The 18,122-nt window shown below is 38.6% G+C and overlaps 1 protein-coding gene across 2 annotated transcripts in view; it reads right to left on the bottom strand.

Annotated features, from left to right (window-relative positions):
* The window catches only part of TRMT9B (tRNA methyltransferase 9B (putative)), a 46,435-nt gene extending 28,762 nt beyond the window's left edge, over positions 1-17,673 (bottom strand). For both annotated transcript variants that reach the window (XR_008576787.1, XM_054823304.1), the window contains exons 1-3: positions 17,564-17,673; positions 5,650-5,804; positions 2,485-2,658 (exon numbers count right to left, since the gene is read on the bottom strand). Coding sequence is in view for 1 of the 2 variants with exons in the window: in XM_054823304.1 (XP_054679279.1) it covers positions 2,485-2,658; positions 5,650-5,804; positions 17,564-17,592 (358 nt within the window). In the remaining variant the exon portion in view is untranslated. The remainder of the gene's footprint in view (positions 1-2,484; positions 2,659-5,649; positions 5,805-17,563) is intronic.
* Between the last annotated feature and the right edge of the window lie 449 nt (positions 17,674-18,122).

Below are 18,122 nucleotides of genomic sequence, written 5' to 3'. Positions count from 1 at the left end.
CAGAAAATCTTTTCACCATGTAACAAATACAGCAAAAAGTAATATCAGTAAAAAGATGATCTGTATCTTTATAGCAGTGCACTTTCAAATGAGCTAGTGAGACAATTTAGACAGAAATATTTTCCATTGCATTAATTTTGTAGAAAGGTATTGCCTTTATTCAATGTTTGTTTTGGAGGAAAAAAAAAATGAAAAAAAAGTAGTTCAGTCTACATCTCCATGTCTGAGAATGATCATTTTTTTTGTTACATTACATAATGCTACTAAAACATAAAAAGTCCAAGTAAAAAATAAAGCTATTGATCACTATACTTGAATTTTCTTTCCAGGGTAATTTCCACATTTTCAAATTCCACGGCAACGTGAAATGAAGCTGTGATTCAAGATTTCCACACTGTTTATATCTCCCTACTCACCTGAAGGAACCAATTTTAACAGACAAAGAATAACTAAAAGTCAGCTATTTGCTCTCTGAACTCTCAAAAACACTAACTTGTACTGAGATTGGTCATGTTGGTCATGCTGTTCTATGTGCCATCAGTACTAGATTTGATTCAAATCAATGACGTACAGAGGACTGATTCCATAATTCATTTCAAGTGGACTTGGAGCCAGCCACTTCTACATGCAAAACATACAATCTACCCATATAACAACATATAAAAATCATGTATGTTCTTAGCTGAAGACATCTCCATACCTCCAGAAAAATTAGATTATCTTTATATGTGCCACTTGACAGTAGCCAATTCTACTTGTAGAAATAGTGTTATTTCAACACTGCAGTTATGACAAGCGTGTCCAACTGGCCCTGACTTTATTCAAAACAATGATTAAATTACCAAGGGGAAAAAAAGTAACTTTTTTTACCACAAGCCAAGAAAAGCATTCCTGGCAGTTGATATAAACTAGGCCCTCCAAGCAGCTGAGAACACAAGATAGCAAACTCAGAGAAGAGTTCCCCAGTCTATATGGTCAGTGCTTATTCCCAGGTACTCCTAACTCTTGCCAATATTTTCTTGAACTTTGCAAAAAAACCCATAAAATACTATTTCAATTTCTTCAACAAGATGGGGAGAAAGGAACTCATATTTTCTCTCATACAGAGTTAGGCCATATATCACCACAGAATGTCCTGCAAAATAATGTCAAAGCTGACAGACACAGTACAAGCGTGTGAGCTGAGTTCGCCAGAAAGAAGTGCCAATCCACCAACAGAATCTGTGCAAGCTTTATCTAAGCAATTCATTTAATGAGTTACACATTCTTCATGGTTAAAATTATATAATCACTCTGTCGGTTCTGCAGAAATATAAATCCTATAAACAGGATTATACTAGCAAAGCCAAGAAGAGTATTTAACTATGTACATAAATACTTGCTGTTCTCTGGAACGGGATGAAAAACACTTTATTTAGAATTAGATGCACACAGGCATACCATGTCTCTATTCAAGAGGGATTAAAATCCATTATTGTTAATGCACAGAAATACTACATGAACTTTTAATCTTGTCAGGCCTATAATTGGTATAAATATTAGATAGGTATGCTGTCCTTCAAAGTCAGCTGACCTGATAGCACTGAAATTATGCTACAAGATCTGCAATGTGGATAGGGCTGACTGGTTAACCAGCCAACAGGAAAGCAAGGTCATACAGATACGTCTTACATGTTAGACACCCTTTCTTTTACCCTGCATATGTGAAAATACATTTTAAAATACATTTCTATCATTGTTCGAGTAGTTTGTTGATTGCTACCAATAATAATTATCATGCTTTATATTTTTGCTGTTGCAGTGAAATAGCCTGAAAGAAGCTCAAGCAAGAGTAGAGCTAAAAATGTAGACTGTAACTGGGTACTCTAACTTGTCCTTGTCTACCCTTTTCCAGTTTATACTTCTCAAATTATGAGTAATATTTTCAAAAAGAGAGGTCAGAGGAGTTAAAATGCTGAGATGCTTCACTCATTTTAGACAACAGGCACTTGTATGGCTCTAAGTTCTTATTTCATGACTATTCTAGGAAAAAATTGTATTTGTAACAGTTAACATGATTCAAGTTCTGCTACAGAGAAAGCAAGTTTTCATTTCTATGCATTTGGTGGTCAAAACAGATCCTAAGGAGGAACCAAGAGTTTATCTTGACCACCTAATCTGTTTAAACTGTGAGCAGCCATGTTTATATTAGCTTTTACTTGTTTAAAATGCGTGCTGGAAGGAAATCTTTTCTCCACAGGGTGAACAAGACCACATATAAACAAACAAATGATCCACATATTTCCCTGGTCAACAGCGCCTCTGTGCAATGGAACTAATTTCTTTTTTCTTTCCATGTTTACTACATTAATTTCAGTAATATCTGCTGTGATTCTAAGGGAATCATTTCAGAACAAATTTAACTGAAATGAAGACACATGGAAAGAAAAGGATCAAAAAAAATTTGCATTTGCTGTGGGCTAGAATGCATGTCTGTTGTCTTACCTCCAATGGAAATGACTGCATTGAAGCACTGGTCCCTAAAGGGAAGGTTAAGGTTGTCACATACCAGAACTTCATCATCTTTCTTCCTTGCAATCTCTACCAATGGTCCACAGTAATCGCAGCCGAGATTATACACCTGACTGTTGACACTGAGATACTTTCCAGTTCCGCAACCTAAAGAAAAGAATACTAGATCAGAAGCTGTGTGTTCCAAATACTTGCTATCGCTCCCAAAGCAGTGAAAATAATGGCGAGGCTTTCCTAATTGAAATTTTGTTTTCCTGGAAAACAAAATGAGAGCTTGCTCCTGCTAGCCTACCTGCTTCAGGCTTCATTTGGGCTGTTTGAAATTACACGTCCACATCGTTAGGAGTGTAACAGTACCAACATCACCAACAAAGAGGCTCATTACACAGCCCTGTGTAATAGCAGGTTATGTGTATTTCTTTGGGGAAGAAGGACAAGTGCAGGTGGGAGAAGGAAGGAGTGATCCTCTGCAGCCACTATTGCGTCTCTTAGAGCAAAAAACCCAACCATCCTGCTTCATACTGAGCTTTTATATAGCCTGGTGTCCTGTTTCCAACAACAAGTATAAATGGGTGCCCAGGAAAGAGCAAGAACGGGGTAAGCATTATGACCCTTTTCCTCAATACCCTTCCAGCTTTCTACTGGAACTACCTTCTGTTCTTTTTAGTGACCTGGGATAGATCTCTCTTCCAAGTACTTCCCCAGTCTTTGCTAAACCCCATGCAGTCCCTCTCCAGTGCATCCCATTTCTCTCCAAGAAGTCCTAAACCACAGCTGTCACTGACACAAGTCAGGACAATTTTAATTTCAGATACAGACTTGAAAATAACCGTGAATCATAAAAATTCCTGCATGTCGCAGGCACGTCCTCTTTCTGTCTTCGTGCCAATGCATTATAACGCATGTAAATGTAATGAACTGTTCCAGAATGTCTTCCGCCTAAAAGTAGGTCTTCTCAAGGACTGTGCTGTACTAAATTGAAATCATTCAGAGTGTTCTTCAATACCATATGCGTAACAGGCACTTTTCAAAATTAGATTAGGAAACATTCACTGCAGTTATGGGTCAGTAGTGAAGAATAATTTCTGAAAGTTGACAGCCAAGCAACGGGGTAGCAGCTTGGCAAAGAGAACCATCTCAGTATTGGTAATTCAATTTAAAGGCCTGGAGTTATCTTTAGAAACATCACTGCTTCTTGCAGGGCTGCTGCTCTAGTTGATGTTAATGTGCACCATTATCTAGAGAGACAGCACAGGAACTGTCGGAGAACAGCACAACACTTCAGCGATGAAAAAAGAGCATATTTCTAAAGCAAAAAGCAAGCACTATTCTTTGAAGTAACACTTGAGAGAAATGGAAAAGATTAATATTGTTAATGCAGTTCAAGGAATATATGCAATAAAATACGAAGCTCTGCATGTTAGTTAGAAAGTGTAAATTTTAAAATTAGTATAAAGTATCATTGGTCACTGTATTTGCAGAAGGAACACATTTAGTCAAGTGCACATGAATTTAGAATTTAGTTGCTTAATACATGGCTTTTGGTGGAATGCTTTTTAATCACAGTGAGTTTTTGGAAGTATAAGGTCCTCTGTGGAATGAAGCTAAATAGTGACAACACTCCCAGTACTCTAAAAATCTGTATTTGCAGGAGACTCACTTTTAAATGAGGCCTCAGGAGGGTGGATTCCTTCATGAAGCTGTTAACAATGGCCATGCTATTGTCATTTGTTTTGATGAATGAACAATAAAAAGGCAATTAGACACAAAGATATTTTAATAAAAGGTGGTATTAGACAGAAAAGGAAATTATCAATTGAAGATCTCATTTTTAAATTTTAGTGCCACTAGGCAACCCTCCTCCCAAAATACGTACCAAAAATAAACACAATAGTCAGATTCCTGTAGATCTTATTAAACCTCACGGAAGGAGGTACCTCATGTGCCTTGATGGGAATATTCCTATTGGAAACTGTGAGCATCCACCTTCTCTCCAAATGCATCACATGCATTTGAATTATTTCAGCTGAAACTGTAACAGGGTGATCTTTAGCTTTCGGCAACCACTGTGATACCTGCTGACAAAGCCTCAAAGAACTTCAGATAAGCTTCAAATGACTTCTATTGAGGTGACAAAAAATTTTGTCTGACAAAGTAGCATGTTAAGTTGACTGCTGAATGAGTGTATGCCATAGGATATTTCCTGAGATTATTAGTGAAAATGGTGCAGATATATAAAAGAAGATACATATGCAAAATAACAGCAATCAAGTATTTTGGGGGTACTGCTCAACAGCAGCAGGAGAACTACATGCTATCTTTTGATTACGACCAACAACATCTTCAAATAGTGTTTTTCTCCTATAGGATAAGGCAGATGCATAATTTGTTGTGTACATTTATTACACTTTGCCGTGTAAAAGCATTTTATTAGTCTAACCAGTGAGGAAAATCCAATGGTGCAAAGGAGCATCTGGTTTGCAGTGATGTGCTGTATAGGAATGAAGTCATAACACAAACAAAGCAAACATACCAGGACCTGGAGATCCCTAAAAAGTCTACAGGTGCAACAGAAAATCAAGGTATAAACTGAATACGTTTTCCATAGCAGGAAAATGAGGTTTTGGTGTCCTTATTCAGGATCATAGGGAGAATCTCAGATCATAACTTTTTGGGTTTTTTAACAGCAATCATATTAGACGATTTCTCTTAAGATAAAGCCTTGATAGGAGGAATTTTAGAATAAATGAAAAGCAATAAATTGCAGACCAGCAGTACTTAAACCGAGAGATCTAAAGAAACTGAAACATGAAATAATTGAGCTATTAACACTGTTTTTTAAAAAGGGCTCCAGGGGAATGACAGACCACTCAGCCTCTGGGGAAACTGATAGATTAAGGCTTAGCTCGATAAAAATAAGGCAAAAAATTTATTTACTGACTACCTGATACACTGTCAAAGAAATAAAACAAGTGGTATATGGCATCTAATACAGCTTTAAAAATGATTTTAAAACAATTTTTAAAACAAATTTAAATGAGTTTTAAGAACAGTTGCTCTAGAAGGGTACATATGATGAACATATAAACCAATAAAGCTTACAAACAATCTTTCACACCACCTTAAGGGCTGGCATACCTATATCAGCAACAAGACTGCCAGGCTTTTGCTCCAGCAGAAAGTTTCGAACACGAGGCCATGCTTTGCTCTGCAGATCATTAAAGTAGGCAGCTGTATTTTCATACACACTATGCACGTGCTGCTTTTCTAGCTGGGTAGCCTCATGTTCCATCCTGAAAACATAATGAAGAAAGATTATGTACAACAAAACACGAACTGTTGTAGCATAGACTTTACATTTTATGGGCATGCATAATTCAGGACCTTGTAAGTTTATATTCATAGAATCATTACACCCAACTAACAGCCATCATATTTATAAAACGGTCTTTACTTGAAGGATCTGATTTTATTTCATGAAAATCAAGAAAAAAATTGAATGTATCATCTTGCCTGACGGGCATTATATAACTGTGTGTGCCTTTTCAACAATATGCACATTCCTAAGTAAGTTCATCGATGTAGTAAAAGCTTATCTGGTGCAAAACGGAGCCTGTATTCAGAAGTGCAGAACGATTAAGAACAGGAAGTTAAGAACAGACTTTCCAGTTGTTGCTAAGGTGGGTAGGTAGGCAAACTATTACTATGTTATTTGAAATATAGCCTGGACCCTGAAACCAAAGCCCCTGAATCACACATAAATCATTTGTGATTTATCTGCCCTCTAGAAGTGATGAGTTGGTTGTGATTTTTCAGCAACAAACCCATGATTTTCCTGCTCCCACTCCGTTATCTTCATTTCTTAGCAAAGTATTTTAGTTTAGTAATTCATTTAAAGTGGTTTCTTCTTAGACTGTTAATATTACTCCTAAGCTCATGTAAAACACCACGTGGATGCACACATTGAGTCCCTTTATACAGGATCTTACATCTTCCTTAAGATTTCCCCTCATCCAAGCACCAACCAGGTCAGGCTTTAATATCTGATGGAGCCTGATGAGATTACATCTCAAAATGTTAAGGCATTTTTCAAACTAATTCAAACCGCCTGTTTGTTCAGGAAATATTCCGTCCCATTATTAAAACAGAACTTATTTAATTGTCTGAGTACTCAGCAGAGATTAAAGTCTGTTTCCAAACTTATTCCAAGAAACTAAGCAATATACTATCAAGATGAAATTATAAAAGTGACTCCTTTGGCTGCATTTGAAAATGTCAGAAGCAAAGACTTTAAACACCTAAGAAGTTCTTCTTTTGCTTCCCTTGATTTTCAAATAATATACATTTTGAAATCATAATTAAAAAAAATGGTTCTGTCACTTTTACTGTTGAAATATTCAAATTATGAGAAAAGTTTTAAAATAAAATATTACGTATAATAACAAATAATGCGAGCTCTTCAAAACACCTGTCCTCCAAACACAACCTTTTTAATTTAGAAAATAGGAGTTAATAAAAAGCAAACAAACAAAAAAACCCAAACAAAACCAAACAAAAAACCCTTCAAGGTAAGTGTGTGTGAGTGCTTACAAGAATAGTACGTAAGATTTGATCCATTTCACTTATGGTTTTATGTAGTCTGCTATGCAAGAGATGGGCTCAAATTGTTGCAGTTGTCACAGTCTATTCTGACTGCAGTATCTATGAATACAAAACACTTCTGTTCAGTGTTTTCACAATCCTTACTTTAATTTCTTCTAGCATGACCCACATTTTTCCTTTATGATGCATTAGCTCACCTTTTACCAGCTGAAAATATATATATGTATATATACAATTCATATATATAATTCAGTAACAGTATAGTAAATTCCTAACAGGCACATTTTCAGTGTCATCCTGAAGAGCGGAAAACTGTAACAGACTGAACGGCAGAAGTAGACAGTGTTGAAACACAGACTTGAAATGATATTACGTGTGCCAGAAGTTACTCACTCGGAACTTTTCTCACAATGCCATTTCAAGTTATGTTGTCAAATAGGATGGGTTAGTTGCAGCAATTTCAAATAATTATTCCTTAGAGTCAAAAGCCCATTCTTTTCTTCTTATTTGACCCTTAAATAAAACAAATTGGGTGTTTCATGTCTGCAGCTGTCTTTCTTCTCTGCCTCACAACATACTCTGTTTTGTTGTTCAACTGCCTAGAAATCCTCTATTTACAAGCAGAGATTCCAAAGACTAACATTTATTTTCTTTTGTCATCTGATATGCTCCTTGTTCTAGTTTATATTTCATGTTTGGTTACTACATGGTTCAATGTTTCCAAGTGTTTTTATCTTTCCACTTGAAGCTCTTTGTTCAATCTTTGCAGTTCTTAAGAAAAAAAGAAGAAAAAAGAAAAAAAGGAGAATGTTTTCAATCATTCATACCGAACTCCAAATGCTACAGAAATTCCAGTTTATGCCAGCTACAGAAGTAGCTGTCTGAACTGAAGGTTAATTTAAATATTTGAACTAAACACAAAAGCCAGCATGGACTTGACTTAGAAGATGGTCAGAATTTTCCCATTGGTACAATGTTCTATCATACTTTTCCTAAACTGTTTTTACTGAATCCCAATGTAGGCTGAAATTTGGCTTAGTTTCCTACTCAATCGCAAGACCATTAAGTTTTTCCTTTAACTTTCTCATTCATTGGGACTGGTGCTGAGCCTTCTGCTCTATGGGGCATGCTAGAGACTTCCATGTATTACAGCACGGCGTTAGAGGCTATTATTTTTAGATACACTTGATAAACATTGTCAAGATAATAATTTGGTTATAATCTTAGAATAACAGTAGTAGACTAAAATACGAATTATTTCATTTACCGTTGCATTACAATTTCCATTCCTGCTGATTGTTTATATTTTGTAGATAATTAAGTCACATGATGAAATCAGACTTGCCAATTTGACTTTCCAGTCAAGATCCACAACACTCTCAGGTTTTACTTTGCAGCACGGCAGGGAAATGTCCTAACAATAAACCTCTTCATTTCAATATTTACAAAAGGCAAGAAACCCGTAGAGTCTGACTGGACCTGCAGCTGTACTAGTTTCACATAAGCCTAATGTCACTGAAAACATCAGAAACAGAACTATGTAACTTTACAAGCCAAAGTCAATACCTCCATTTCTCTTTATAAACAAAAACAACAACTTCTTTGCCTTGAACGTTCCAGAGAGTGTCTCTGTGGCACATGAATTGTAGAAAATGTTCAGTTCATCCAACTTCTGGACTGTAACTTCCAGGATAATTGCAGTCTATTTTGCAAAGGAAGTAATGAAAATCCAAGTCTTCCAGAAATCCCACTGCTTCAGCATCTGCTCCACTTCTCATTTAAGTTACCTGGAAGCTGACCGATAAGACCAGCAAAGAGGAGAAGAGCAGAAGGTGGAAATTACGGACACACTTTCTCCGTGCTCAATTCTTCTTTCCTGGTGCTTACGCACCTGTCTAAGGGCTCGTGCAGAGACTTGGTGCAGAGCAGGGAGCGTGCAGTAAATTGGCACCCAGCTGTTCAGTCACTCTGCAGCAAGTCTCCACAAGTCCCCAGTCCTCACGTTTGGATAACAAATGAAGAGCGGGATTCACTTTCCTTTCAGTGCGCCCTGGTCATCGAGGTTCGTTCATGAGACTACAACAGGCTCTTGTTGTGGCTGATCTATGAAGTGAGAAAAATGGATGGAAGCTCTAGTGTAATTTCTGCTGAGCTTGCGGGGAAATGGATCACCGGTCCATCACATGTAACTGTGGTTTATGAGCAAAGAAGTCGTTTGAAAGTAAATAGGTTGTAGTCCATTGACTCTTTCTTGCATTGCCATTTTCCTTCTTTGTTAAAAAAAAAGCAAAATAAAAAATAAACTAAAATATCACAGCTTTCCAGGAGGTAAAAGGAATTGTACAAATATAGGATATCATGTATTTTCATAGCTACATATCTCATTAAAGGTTCCCTGACTCCAAGGTAATCTAATTTCTTCCTTTTCCATTAACATTTTGCAACCTTTTAGATAATTAACTTTTCAAGGATACTGCTTTAAGGAAACTCATGTTGCTTTGACATTTTCTATCACTGCTGAAGTAATAAATACATTTAACTATGTGACCTTGAAATGACAACAACCAGAAATTAATAACCCTGGTTTCCAACATTTTAAAAAAAATCAGGATTTTTTTTGGGGGGTGGTGGTGGTGGTGGAGTTAGTATATTCAGATTTTTATTTTTTTTAAGTGTCTGACTTGTGATTTTGACTAACTATATTAAATACCTTATCCTCAAGTGGACAAAAGAGTTGCTGGTTCCCAGATGCAAGGGGTGCCCTGACATTGAAGGGCAGGAGGTAGTGTTCAGTCCAAGAACTCTGCCTCTACCACAGCCTACCCAAAGCTTTCCACACTGCAGTTCTTCTGAATCCCTTGCAGCCCCCCTCAGCTACCTCAAGTTACCCCCTCCCATCCACCTAAGATTTTCACATCTTACTCTGTCTACCTTAGCATGTGCTATGTCACCACCACTATTTTAATCTGACGTACAATACTGTGAAGTCTTGACCTGACTCATGTTCGGCTCCCCCTCGCCTCTGTTTCCAGGCCAGTCACAATACCTGGAACACGTTCCAAACTTTTTGTCAATGGCCTCTTGGAAGCACCCTGTGACTTTCACGGTAGTCATCAAATCCTGCATTGCTCCTATTTGTCTTCAAATCAATTGCTCTTCATTAATTTGAGCCACAGGCTTTCCTTTTGTCTTCTCTCTTGCAGCTGCCTATTTTCTCTAGCCCTTTGATGAGCAGCACAAATTTACTCAACTCAGTTTGAGAGTCAGATATGCAAGATTTTGGTCTATTAATGAGGGCCCCCCTTAGTTACACTCTTCACACACCGATGGGAATTCTTAATCCCATTTTGGATTAGAAGAACTCCTGATTCAAAGATCTAGGAAATTCAGCACAGGTGTGTCTCTCTATGTTCCCACAGAAAGATAAATCTTGGCTAGCATACAAATCCAGCTATGGATGCAATGACCTAATTAATCATTGGCCTTAAATCGAACAGTATCAACCACGAGGGCTAGGTCTGTGTCACACAATACCCTGCTCTCCAGCAACAACACGTGCAGCTGTAGCTGATACTAACCGCTAAGTAAAAGTGAGGTAGTCCAATTTGCATTCTCTCCCCTCATCTACAGAACAGGGAGAAGTACCTATACAGTGAGAAATACTTCCAGTTTACTTCAGATGTACCACTCTTTTCACTCAAATATAAATAGCCGTGGAAAGCTAAGTGTACAGCCCTAATGGTCACATATAAACCACAGGGGGCTTTTTCCAAGCAAATCCAAAATCCAATTCATCTCCAGCTGCAAAACCTCATCGCAGCCCTTCTCAAAAACAGACCTAAGATTTCTTTAGCAGAAATTTGTTTATCCTTAGGACTGAATTTATAAATCATAGCAACAACCTCCATTCTGATTGACAGTCCTTTTTCATTTCATTAATGAAAGCAACAAATTGGACTATGACGACATACTAAATTGCTTCCAGATATGAATCATTACGTAAAACAGCTTTATTAGTAAATAAAGGATAATGGAACAAAATAATGGGACTCCTGCCATGAATAGTTAAACGAGCAGCAAGGAAAGTTTAGCAAGAGGATACAGTATGATTTGCTTGCATAAGGCTAACAACTCTGGTAATTAATTTCACCCATGCATGAACAGTTATAATCCCATGAAAATGCACAGCCCAAAATCAGAGCAAAGGGAACTCCATGCAGCATATTTAAAACCTTACTGAGCTGAAGTCCTGATTCAGGACCCTTCCTCCAGTAAAATTTGGGAAATTCTGAAGTGAAAAACAAAGAGCTGAGACACGTTTGACAAGAATTGCTGTTAGCTGAAAGGCTCCCTGTGAACTTAGCATTTTAAAGTCATTTCATTGATTGAAATAAAATCACTATCATTATATTTTTTCCTTACCAAAAATAGAGAGAACCTTGCCTTAATATAAGATTGAAAACATTGAGGCTGTTCTTTCAAGATCTTGGACTAAATAAGTTTATGGTTCAGGTTCTAATTACTCAAAATTACAACCATTCATCATCACATTCATTTCGTTAGCTTTATTTTGTAGTCCAGACAAAAAACTAGTACTATTCACTGCACATTTTTGGATCAGTTAATCATTTAATATATTCCCCTTGCTGTTTTGCATGTAGGGTCATAGCCTACGTAGCTGAAAGGTTGCACTGTAAACAGCTTTATTTCACTAAGTACATAAAATCCTTTCTGTAGATGGGTAACATTCTGCTAAGATGACAGTGCACAAACATGGACTCTTTGCCATTAAAAAACACCGAAAGAAGGAGGATACTCGTGCAGAAGTTGCAAAGTCCCTTTAAGTGTCTGTTCATCTCTACTATCACATCAACACTCATAAATCAGCTCCCAGCAAAGAGGGTCTCTTCCTACTGGAGTCCCACACAGTCAAAAATCCCTGGTGCTAGATGTGCACTGATGTGCATCTTCAGATCCTGTACGGAAACATTCTGTACAGACATTAGAAGAGAAAGGAGGACTAGGAAAATTTTGGTCTACTAAGTGGGAAGAAAAATCCAATAATAAGTGGTGCTGAGAAGAACAAAGTGTTTAGGTTTTCCTTCTCCTTCTCCTTCTTCTCCATTATTCACGCTAATTGCCACCAGGCAGCTAATACATCGGCAACAATGGGAAAAGAACTCAGGGAAAGAACGGGTTGGGGCTTTTTAAATAAGTTCAGGGTTTTCCAAACAACTAGCCTAGTAAACAGTACTTAGGGAACTGATTGCACTGGCAGTAGATTAGCCAGCTTCAGAGCCACAAGAAATTAGTTTTGAGAAACTGTGGGCAACAGGCGCAGTCCCTGGTCTCATGATAGTCTCATAAAAAATTAGGGACAGTTGGTTTAGATGAAATTGCAGTAGACGTCGGTACCGTTTGGAAGAGAATATTTAGAGTGCAGTTATCAGCAATTCACTATCACACTGGAAGGACACCCTAAGCAAATCTGTTCAGGAGTCTGTTTTCGATACTCCTCAGTGATTTCTTTGCATGATGTATTAGAGAGTAGCATTATATCCGCAGATGGACCAAACTGACAAGAGTTCAAATGCACTGGATAATGGTATTAGAATTCAAGTGGTTTAATAGATTGAAAAAGACAAAAGCAAAGCATTTCATTTAGATAAGAATAACCAACTGCACAAATAAAGACTGAAGGAGGAAGGACGGGATTACTGGCAGCAGTTCGATGGAAGTGGATCTGGGTGCTGTAACTTTTCACAGATGTAACACCCTACATGCTATGGTGTTATGGTGGTTTTTGCAATATACTGGTGCAAAAAAATGAAGACCCACACACAGAAATAGGACAGATACTTGCAAGTTACATAAAATTGTCCTTCTCCTACAGTCAGCACTGCTGATGTATCAGTTTTGAGTATTACAGAAAAGAACAATGATCAGAGATCATGTCAAATCTCTGCAAGGTGAGAAATCAAGTAAACCTCTGGCAAAGATGGTTGCTTCAAATTGTTTGTCCAGAAGAAGAGAGGACCATCTTCTCATAGAAGAAGGGCTGTTGCGAAGTGGGAGGGAATAACCTGCTTTCCAAAGCAAAGGGTAGGCAAAAAATAATTGGCTTAAACTACAGCAAGGAAGATACATGTGAGGCATTTTAAAAACAAGAAGGACAGAAAAGCACTGCAAATGATTGTGGACTGGGTAGGTCACGGAGCCCCCATCAACGGGGTCTTAAAAACCTAAGTTAGTTAAGCACCTGTCAGGAAATACACTGGTGTAATCGATGCAGCTTCAGGGGAGGGAGATGATGCCCCAACATCTAGCCTTGTGACTCTCTGTGCCTATGAGGTACATAACTTCAATTTTTCACGTTATAAGCAAGATTTCAGTGACCTGCTGTACAAAAAGAAAAATGAGAGGCTGAAAGACTACTTCACAATGTTTATTATGCTTTAACACAGGGGTTGTTTCTACAGCTAAATTAGTGTAGATATTAAACTAATTTCCTCCTGACTTTCAGCTGGTTTGTTTCCTAAGAGCCCTGCATCAGTATCTCAAAACCCTTGGCCATGCTACTCATAAGCTCTAAGTGTCGCTATTTTTCCTCCTTGGTCACTGTATCTCTCAAATACTTGTAAACAGTTATCTTGTCTTCTCTCCTTATTTACCAGCAGTTAACCAAGCATTAAATATTTAGTACTTCTCATCCTCCCTGATGAATCAATCTAGGTGGTCTTTTACAAGTATTGTGATCATTCTCTGTATCCTCTCCATATGTTGGCAATCTTCATGCCAAACTACATTCACGGGAATATTTGATTCCTTAATGTCATCCTACAATTCTGGAATTATAGCTTTCTAAATTCCTTCTGTTTCCTAACACTCTGGGTTTGCATTTAAAGTTCTATTTCCAGATGGATTAGTTTTAATTTATGCAGTATAATTCTCCTTCTTTTCCTGCCCATGGCCCATCACTGTTGGTACTTACGTTGTACTTGGTGCTATATACAAAGCCTCCCCAATTAAAACAATTTACAAACAGACTTAAGACATTCATTTACTTGAAAATCCACCTTCTGCTGAACCTTAATATCTTAGTGACAGAGAGAAAAGAAGCACATTATCAAAAAGGATTCCAAATTAAGGCTGTCAATGGTTACCTTTGATCCCAAGATTAAATATAAAATATTGCACAATCACCTACAGTAATTACAGAACTACTAGGTGGATTCTCTTGATACCTTTTATAAACTACTCTTGATTATCACATGTTTATTATACCTGAACATATAATTTCCTATCTTAAAATATTCATATACAAATGTATTCAGTGTTCAGTATACTCGCCAAATACAGTTTCAAAAGAACAGGTCTTGTGGCAGACAGTATCAGGTATTAAGTTAACCTCAGTAGGTGACCAGCAGAATGAGAGCAAGACAGTATTAGTATTACATTTTTATATTCCTACAAAACTCAAAAATTTGACTGATTGGCTTTTATTTTTTTGTAATTGTTAGTTATAGGAAATAATGTATTTGCATTTGCTTTCCTGAAAAAGAAAAGGCGTCTTGTATGTCTTTGAGGTTAGAGCTCAAACACAAAAGGTTATCTTAAGTACCACCTAATAGTAATTGGGTGCTTAGGCAGCTGACAAAGGCATCTGAAGATACAACAGTAATCCTGTCAGGATTCAGAGTTAGACTTACACACAGAAAAATTGCATTATGTCATTACTAAAAGGTTGAGGTGTAACCCTCTGTGAAGCGTCTGGCCACTGCCACAGGCACGGGTTCTTCCAGTCGTAGCTGTAGTAGACTGAGCAGTGTGAAGGCTTAGTGTCCCTGTAGTCAAAATCCCTAGAAAAGATCCTTCATTTCCATAAATCACCAGAGTTTCACTGAAATATTGTTTCATTTTAAATGCTTTGTAGTATGAGCGATACCTTTTTACATAACTTTCTAAGCCCTCTATTTTAAGGCAAAGAAAGGCCTTGACACAAAGCAATTTTTCCTATTCAGCATGGAAAAGAAAAAAAAGCTCCCTGAGTGAGCTGAAATTTCATATAAGCACCACTAAAGTTCTCCATTTGGAAAATATTTTCATACCATGGCCTTTTTAGATGTATTTTTTTTGTGTCTTAAGATGAATATTTTCCAAGAAATAATTGTATGATGGGGAACAAGAGTTGATACCTACAAGAATCAGTTTCTGGAGCATCAATAGAAATCTTTTCTTAGAAGAACTTTGGTCCACAAGTAATTGATTTTTCTGAAATTATTCCATGTAAATCTGAATGTAAAGTTTTCTTCAAAATGGAATATTTTTCAACAGCAGAACACAAACCAAAACATACAGTGCCTTTGGTCCAACTGTGTTATGTTTAAACTTTTCTGAGGAAAAAAAATAATCAGGCAACATGAGTTTTAGTCAATCAAATAAAGCCTGGCTATGACCCAAATATTTACTCTATTTTTCAATAGATTTTTTTTTTCTCCCAGTAATTCAGCTGACATTTCTATCTCCATTTATAAAGGTTGATACATAACTTTTGAAGAACCAGTGTCTTTACTGCTAAGTACTTTTAAACAAAAGGGGGTTTAAAATTATTTTAAAATTACTTCATAAGCATATAAAAGTCCACAGTATTTTTTCAATCTCTTTAATCTTTATAAATTAAAGAGACATGCAGCCCTCAAGCCATGGTTTTCTGCCACACAGGATTATTCTGTATCTATTATTACCTATAAACTTGCCCATGTAGATCCTGGTACTGCAGAGACATGGATACCTGCTTAACTTTACGCACCATAAGTCATCTTACTGACCTCAGGTAGCCTATTAATAATAACTAAAGGCAGGAATTTGCACATAACTTTTTTCAGGACAGAGCCTTATGCTGCTTGTACTATCCCCTATCTGGTTCATCCATCCAGAATGGATGGCAGAATACCTGCAAATCTCAATTTTTGCATGGGAAGTGTTTATCCCTTGATGCAGGGCTGATTTCAAACTCTGAATTTGCTTTATAACTTCAGTTGTGGATTTATGATTGCTTTACCTTAGAAAATGCAGAATATTATGAAGTTACTTGTATTTTTTTCTTCTCACCAAGTCCAGTTTAGCATTATATATATGTCTGAAAATGTTTTATGCCTTTGAAGATCTCCTTGCCAGAGGCGATATTAAAATGCACAGCCACAGTTACCTACACGTATCTAATTCACCCAAAATGCACATCTCTAAGTTAAACAATAGCAGCACTACTGAAATATCTCAGCATGCAACCCATTACAAACACACAATGTGAGAAGAAAATCAGTAAACAAAAATGCACCGGTTCAAAGACATGCTCTATAAATAGCATATATAACTGAAATAAATATATTGATATACTAGACTGAAAACAAATTACAAAAATGAAACCCAACCTCCCAGGGGTCCATTATGGGGCATTAAAAAGTCCCGAGAGGACCTTTTCTATCACTCACGGAGAGACTGCTGCAGGGTTTTATCTGTTTCTTGAGTTTCATGCTCAAAATCATAAACTCCAGAAGCACGCTTCACCTGAACAACTATATCAGCAGGGAATGTCATCCTGTGCACTACATCAACACAGCGGTGCTGCTGAAGTAATTCTGCTGCTTCTTTCTTTGCCAAAGAAAAGGAGCGGGTGACCTGACTCCCTGAGCTCCGGCTGCTCCCACTGACATTCAGTGGGAAAGAAAATCCCTTTACAAACATTCATTAAGCAGTGAACACTCTGCAACGCTGAGGGCTCTATGTGGATTTACAAAGGCAATACTTAGGTATTTCGAATTTTCTAGGAAAGGGAAAAAAATATATTAACTATTACGGCTTAGGATTGCTTCAGAGGATTGCTTAGGACTGTTCGCCAATGCACAGCACGTACTTCATTTTTATTAATCAGGCGACCATAGAGAAACTTATTATTTCTGTTGCAAATTCCCCCCCACGTCTCTTAAAAACTACCCTCCCCAACTGCTACGCCAAATTCAGCGCCAGCATCCCTGCTAGTTCCTAGGTCTGCAAGCCGCGGCTCCATTCAGTTAAAATGGGGAAAGGGGGGGGGTGGGGGGTGGCTGGGTAAAAAATTAGTTAAAAATCTCAAAATCCTCCCGTCCCGGGGTGGGTCAGCGCCCTAGGGGCGACTCCCGGCTCGGCGGGCAGCATTTTTAAGCGGCTCATCTCAATTTGCAAAAATCTACAGAAAAAAAAAAAATTAAAAAAAAATCTCAGCGGCGCTTTTTTTGGGGGGGGGGGGGGTGTTTTGGGGTTGGATTTTTTTTGCTTTTTTTTTTTTACCCTTTTTTTTTTTCCCCCTATGGCCAATCCGGGGGGAAAAGCGGGAGGGGGGGGCTGCCCTCCGCATCTCCCCCCCCCCCCCCACCCCGGCATCCCCCCCTCCCCTACCCCGCCCCGCTCTTACCTGCACCCGCGGGGCGGCGGCGGCTGCATCCCGCCGCGGAGGCGGCGCTTGGCCGCGCCGGGCCGGGCCGTACCGTGCCGCGGGGGTGGCCCCCGGCGGAGAGGCGCGGGGAGGGCTTCGCCCTCCCCGCGCCTCTCCGCCGGGGGCCACCCCCGTTCGGTGGGTACCGATCCCCCCCCCCCCCCCCCCCTTTCCCCCCGCAGGCAGGAGGCGGAGAAAAAGGGCCGGGTTATCAATTCCCCTGTTAACTCTTCTCCTTGCGGTCTTGTCTCATCCCTTGGGCGTCTTCTGGCAGGAGACGAGGAGGGTGGTGCTGATGGAGATGATGGTGGTGGTGGTGGGATGCTCCGTGAAGGAGCGGGGGGAGCAGCAGGGTCCCCGAGGTCCCTCGAGGTACACCCCGAGGGTGGTGGGAGCCGTGCTGTCTGTGCTGGTGATAAAAGCGGCCAAGAAGGATTAGCTCTTGCTCATTTAAAGGTTAAGCTCAAGCTAACCTTTGTGGCTAGGTCCTGCCTGCAAGGCTTCCCATCCCCAGAGCGCTGAGGGTGAATAATTTTTT

Source organism: Grus americana, chromosome 4 (genome assembly GCF_028858705.1).
Source record: "Grus americana isolate bGruAme1 chromosome 4, bGruAme1.mat, whole genome shotgun sequence".
NCBI classification, from domain to species: Eukaryota; Metazoa; Chordata; class Aves; order Gruiformes; family Gruidae; genus Grus; species Grus americana.
Note: the sequence above shows the minus strand (reverse complement) of the source record. Positions and strands in the feature narration are given on the sequence as shown.